We start from the raw sequence: 6,339 nt of genomic DNA, 5'->3' as shown, positions 1-6,339 counted from the left end.
ATGCAGATGCCAGCTTACGTTAACGTATAGTTAGATAACTAACGTGCATCTGCAGCCTGGGCAGGTCGTGATGCTAAATGCTAACGTTGTTGAAGCTAGAAAAGATGCTATGCAACTGGCTAGCTAACAAACAAGTGTAGCCTGACGAGAGATTACACCGATTGCCCATGCAAAGCAGTCCAAAGACAATAGGCACGCCTTTGCAACCATCCTAAAACCATAGCAGCTCCTCCTAGCCCAGATAGCAGGTGCAGCGGTGATGTGCGCGCGGGAATTCCGCCGCGTCCGCCGCGTCGCGTTCCGCTTGAGACGCGCAGCCGTAGCCCATCGCGGTCAAGCTGGTCTCAACCCAGACCCATGAGAGTCTGACCCATGAGAGTCTGACCCATGAGAGTCTGACCCATGAGAGTCTGACCCATGAGAGTTGGGTCTGGAACACTTCAACCCTAACCCATGAGAGTTGGGTCTGGAACACTTCAACCCTAACCCATGAGAGTTGGGTCTGGAACACTTCAACCCTAACCCTAACCCATGAGAGTTGGGTCTGGAACACTTCAACCCTAACCCTAACCCATGAGAGTTGGGTCTGGAACACTTCAACCCTAACCGTAACCCATGAGAGTTGGGTCTGGAACACTTCAACCCTAACCCATGAGAGTTGGGTCTGGAACACTTCATGAGACCCATGAGAGTTGGGTCTGGATCTTCATGAGACCCATGAGAGTTGGGTCTGGAACACTTCATGCTCAAACCTGGCTATATTCCAAACGGTAGGGCTCTACCCTACGCCCCACGAAGCCACTTCGTAGTGAGAACTCCGAAGGGCATAGGGAGTAGGGTTCAAGTAGGGTCAAAACAATGCTTATTTGGAATGCCAAACAAAACAAGCATTTCCAGGGCTGTCACGTGTGTCAACAGCCTTTCACAAGCTATGGCTTACCTATATAAACCGAAGCTAAACTTTCCTAGTGATAAAGTGTTGTTTCTTGATTTCTATGTAGGCTAATAAGCCCAAACGAGGGTGTCATCTGCGAATGTCACTGTTATTGTGCATCACTACATCAAGTTATAACCGGTGGTACCAGGCCAGAAGTCGGATGGTCAGAGGATTTGGCGTGGAATATATTTACAGTAGTTTTGTGAGTGGAAAAGTAGACTGAAAGTAGGGATGCCACAGTTTTTTTTCTCACCGGTTAACAAACTCATGACAACACAAGTGTTACCTACATTTTACAATCCTCTGCTCTGTTCGTGCACGTCATGTTTTCTTTGAACAGTTGCAATTGCAATGGCTTTTTAAGAACGTTTGAAAATAGTTTTCATTAAACGTAAACAGACTTGTCAGTGAGAGCATTTTTAGTAGAGATCATCCAATAATCGGCTCTGCCGATAATTATGGTCGATATTCATGTTTTGGCGTCATATCGGCTATCAGCTTCTTAAAGTCTTTGCGTCACCAAAGAGCCATATAATGTTGGTGAGTGCTACCGCGCATGCGTGTGCACATCACCAAGGAACCCGGAGGAGTTGTCAACTACTGCTCGGAGACTGGGAGACTGGCATTCTTCATTAATTTGTATATATGTTTGAGCTGTAACATGATGTGTGCCCAGGTGATGACCAAAATAAAAACATAATATAAAGGCCCTGTCCCAATACCCATTCTAAGCCCCTCACTGAAGTGTGAACTTGGGTGACGTATATCCGGAGGTAGCCAAGAGCACAGACAAGTGGGAAAGTCCGCACTTTACGAGGCTGCTACAAAACACAATTTTGGGACACCCTTGGTGACGTCACTCGTTGTTTACATCTCTCGCAGCTGTTTTCGGTCTTTTGCAGAGTTTCAGCATGGGCATCTGTGTTCCAAAATCTAGTTTAATAAGAATATTCTCATTTGTTTTGTGATATTATACTGAAACACCAATCCGTTTTCCCCATGATTTAAATATGTGGAAAGACAATATAGGAGGTGATGCATGTTCTAGAAACAACTATTAACCATGTTCATTTTATGAGGTCCACAACTATAGGCTAGTAAGTAGGCTAATCTGCTTTTTCAAAGGTGCCACCAATTAAACTAGTGTCTTTACCCCAATATGAAAATAAAAGTACCAGTCAGGATTCTTTGAAAGGTTTATTGATTAAATCGTAGATAAAAAAAAAAAAGTAGAAATAAATATATAGCCTACAAGATCACTTACAAAATCACATTTCTGAACATGCCATAAAAGGCACACCTAACTCCCCTGAAGAGGTGACCGAGCTTGATGAAGTTAAACGTCTGTTGGTCTCTGTTGGTAGTTAAATAAATAGGCGGTGGTTTATTCACTTTGTGGTTTATTCACTTCAGCGAAGTGTGCATCAATGCGGACTCACGAGAAGGGCGCGTAAAGGGTGCATTGGGGGTGTAGGGTGCACCCTTGTGAACGCGAAATGAGAAACGGGACACCCTTGGCGGGTACGCGCACACAAAGTGCAGGAGTGCGCACTTTGGTGCAAGGGTGGATATTGGGACGCAGCCAAACTATTTTATTTGCATAGCTTTTTAATTCAGCTTTCTCTCGTCATTTTGTAAAAAAAACAAACAATATTGTGTCACATTGAAATATGTTTAATGTGATATTGAACATCGGCATTAAATATCGGCTATTGGCCACCTCAACATGGCAATTATCTGTATCGGCCTATATCGGTCGATCTCAAATTTTTAGGGCCTACTTACAGCCGCATCTGTGAAGATTAAATTGGTTTGCACCAAAGGAAAGTGAAAGAAAGAGAGATAGTGAAAGTGAAATCTGACACCACACTGTCAGTGACAGGAGAGCAGAGCAGACACGCTTAGTATCTTACAAATTTGTTTTTATTTGGGGAACGTGGGCGCTGATACATGAAAATGAACTAAGTGGATTTTTAAAAAGCAACACAACAGTGGGGACGGAGGGCCAGTCATTCAGCGGTGTTTGGCTGAACACGAGGAACACCGGTAATACCGATAACCGTGGCAACCCGAGTGTGAAGCCGCATGGAGGACGGAACAAAATGGTGTCCCAGCTGGAACGCGACGGCAGCCAGACCCAGGGGAACTCGGGTGTTACATGCTTGCTTCAAGATTTCTTTATTTGTTACGTCGTTCATACAAGTACAGTATAAGAGAGTAAAATGTGTGGGTTCTGGGCTCCTCCGCCTTACATCAACAACCGGATAATCATTTACAAGATAATAATAAAAAAGAACAGTGCAATACAAAAGTGAAAGTATGGTGTGTTTATGGTGTGTATGTGTTTGTCTATGCACAGTCTATTCAGTCTGATTCTGACTGTCACACAAGCAGGCAGGCAACAGGCCATGAGTGTCCATTGTTCAAGAGCCTGTTTGCCTGGTGAAAAAATGTCTTTGAGGCTGCTTTACCGTTATATACCGTTAGCCAGATGACAGCAGGGTTTGCTTGCCGGGTCTAATGCTGGTTTCTTTATTTCAGAGAGGAGTGGCGCTCAAGCAGCTTACCAAGGGTTCTTGTCTGACCCTCGACCATGATGGACCGTAGGAAAGCTTTGACCATCTCACGGCCGGTAGAGAAGGGGGACAACGCCATGGTATGTTTTGCAAGGTTATACTCCCAGTGTGGAATAGTAACTGAGAGATCATGGATGAAACGTTCATTCTATCTCAGTCAGGGAGCAGAATAGAGCACAAATGTTCCATTTTATTGATGGACTTTAATAGTATAATCACCATGACTTAAGTGGCATAATCACCATGACTTAAGTGGCAATCTTGAGGATTTTCATCAGTTTCATTCAGTTTCATTGTCTTTGGCGTTACCTAATTGCAGGTGAGTTCATTTCGAAACAAAACGCATCCACCAATCATGCTACAGTGCGCCACTAATGAATACGGCGTGGGAATGTCGCCACCGACACCCAATTCACAAAACTTAGCGATGCTGCGAACGGAGCGGCTTTCGTGAATGGAGAACACGCTGAACCGTTTATCAGCGATAGAGAGCGGCGAAATGGACATTTGTGTTTATGAAAAAGTTTGAGATTGCCACTTTAAGATATCATGAAAGCTGCTGTTATTGTGTAATTACCTGAGCGTAGTAACCGCCCCCTCCCGTTTTGCTTTTTAGATGGGAAACCCACTCAAAATCCCCAAGGCACTCCTATCCTCACTGGTAGGGTGTGGGCAGGTAGAGGCACAGGTAGACCCCCATCACTGGCCCTGAACTCCTCTTAATGCCTGCATCCCACACCCAGGTTCAACTTAGGCTTGTTGTCTATGACCAAGAACCCCTTTCAGCGGAGAACCTCCATAGGAGCGGAATTGGTTGTTTTTAGTCTTAGAGCCCAACCAAATCTGTGTGTGGGAAGCTGGCCCTCCTGCTTGTTCTCTGAGGCTTTGTTCGTTATTGTCATCAGAGATCCGTGTCACCTAAGCTCTCCTCCCTCTCGCTTCCCCCTCTCCTCTTCTCCCCTCCCTCTCTCTCTCTCCTCTCCCTCCACTCCTCTCTCCCTCAACCCCTCTCTCTCCCTCCTGCCCCGTTACCCCTCATTCACCCTCTCCCTCCATCCTCCCCTCTCCTCTTCTCCCCTCCCTCTCTCTCTCCTCTCCCTCCACTCCTCTCTCCCTCAACCCCTCTCTCTCCCTCCTGCCCCGTTACCCCTCATTCACCCTCTCCCTCCATCCTCCCATCTCCTCTCCCAACTTCTATCCTTCCTCTCTCCATCCTTCCACTGTCTCCCCCGTTCCTTGCTTTCTCCTAACAGATCCATTGGAGCCAGTTAGGAGAGCACATCCATGACCTGCAGCAGAGGAATGGAGCAGTATTGTGGGACCACAGCCAGGGGGCGCCAGGACAACGGGGGATTTCCAGGTAAGCCACAGCACTTGGATTCTTGATGTGGAAAGGTTTGATTCTAGGTCTTGTCCAAAGCAAGCTTCTAGATAATTATTTTTGTATGATGATTCATTTACGGTTTAGCTATATCGCAGTATTAAGATGAAGATCCACTCTACCAGCCCAGACTACTGGGAGGTGTAGCTTCTTTCATTGGTTTTCACTCTATCTTTACGCTGCAGTATCCCAATCATCCACCAGATGGGGCTGTTTCCCTAAACATGACTTATGGTGGCTTAAAAGCCCCATTCATTTACTGAGGCCTATGCTAGATAGGGCTTATCTTCACCAGGCAGGACGCACTCCCCCGTCCTCCTACTGGGTTTATCTACCCCAGCCCACCTGTCTTGCCCCTCCCACCCACAAACAAACTCGCAGATTAGCAGTTATGTGAGATGACCCGCAACAGCCAGTGGTCGATGGGAACCGTAATGTCCCGCACGGCCAGAATGCGAAGGAAGGGTCGGGGCGCTCCGAAGGTTCCAAAGGTTCCTGTTCCGTCTCCCCACAGACAGCCGAGGCTGCTCCTCACGGACGTCCTGACCACAGAGCTGGGCCAGGCCTACCTGGACAGGAAGGGGCGAGGCGCCGGCGAGATCACAAGGGGCTCGCGGAGGGGGCGCGCAAGGCCGCGGGGCCAGGGGCGGGGCTCCCAGGGCGGCGGAGAGGAGTGGAGAGCGGCGAGGGAGGAGGGAGAGGAGGACTGGCGGAGAGACTGTCCAGCGGAGGACAGGGACGGGGCCACGCCTCCAGGCGGCAGCAAGAGGCCCCTGTCACTGGGCCGCCTCAGGCCAGGAGACCCCCCCCAGAACGGGCTGAAGAGGAGAACCTCGCTCCCCGCGGCGGCGCCCAGCCTCTCCACCAGGCCCGGCAACCCCCCAGTTCGGCAGGAGAGGAGGAGGTAGGCTTGAGCATCCCTCCCTCCATCCCTCCCTCCATCCCTCCCTCCCTCCCTCCATCCCTCCCTCCCTCCCTCCCTCCCTCCCTCCCTCCCTCCCTCCCTCCCTCCCTCCCTCCCTCCCTCTCTCCCTCCATCCCTCCCTCCCTCTCTCCCTCTCTCCCTCCCTCCCTCCATCCCTCCCTCCCTCCCCCTCCCTCTCTTTTCTAGGTCTAATCTCTGATCTAATGCGTCTGCATAGGTGACAGAGCATGCTCCTCCACAAAGCTGTTTCCCATCCAGTCCATATCAGATCAGTGAAAGAAACGAGTGAGGAAGGATGTACTTTCAGAGTAATGAAACGTGTGTGTGTGTGTGTGTGTGTGTGTGTGTGTGTGTGTGTGTGTGTGTTGGTACTGTAGTAAATCTAGGTAGAAACGAACAGCGCTTGGTGTTCTGTGTTGAGGGGTATTTCTGCTACTGGGTCGTACCACGTTTGAGAGAAATGTCCTTTTAATGAGCCGGTTAATTTGGTTTGGCCGTCATTCCCCCACGTTGGTGAAAC

The 6,339-nt window shown here is 48.8% G+C and overlaps 1 protein-coding gene across 1 annotated transcript in view; it reads left to right on the top strand.

Moving 5' to 3' along the window:
* Positions 1–3,530: 3,530 nt before the first annotated feature.
* Positions 3,531–6,339, top strand: part of LOC311320383 (uncharacterized protein) — a gene marked incomplete at its 5' end in the record, with an annotated part of 16,190 nt that continues 13,381 nt past the window's right edge. Inside the window, 5 exons of the mRNA XM_084452114.1 lie at positions 3,531–3,593; positions 4,130–4,201; positions 4,767–4,873; positions 5,409–5,567; positions 5,688–5,798. Coding sequence (XP_084308240.1) covers positions 3,531–3,593; positions 4,130–4,201; positions 4,767–4,873; positions 5,409–5,567; positions 5,688–5,798 — 512 coding nt within the window. The remainder of the gene's footprint in view (positions 3,594–4,129; positions 4,202–4,766; positions 4,874–5,408; positions 5,568–5,687; positions 5,799–6,339) is intronic.

This window comes from Borostomias antarcticus (assembly GCF_949987555.1).
Source record: "Borostomias antarcticus genome assembly, chromosome: 17".
NCBI classification, from domain to species: Eukaryota; Metazoa; Chordata; class Actinopteri; order Stomiiformes; family Stomiidae; genus Borostomias; species Borostomias antarcticus.
Note: the sequence above shows the minus strand (reverse complement) of the source record. Positions and strands in the feature narration are given on the sequence as shown.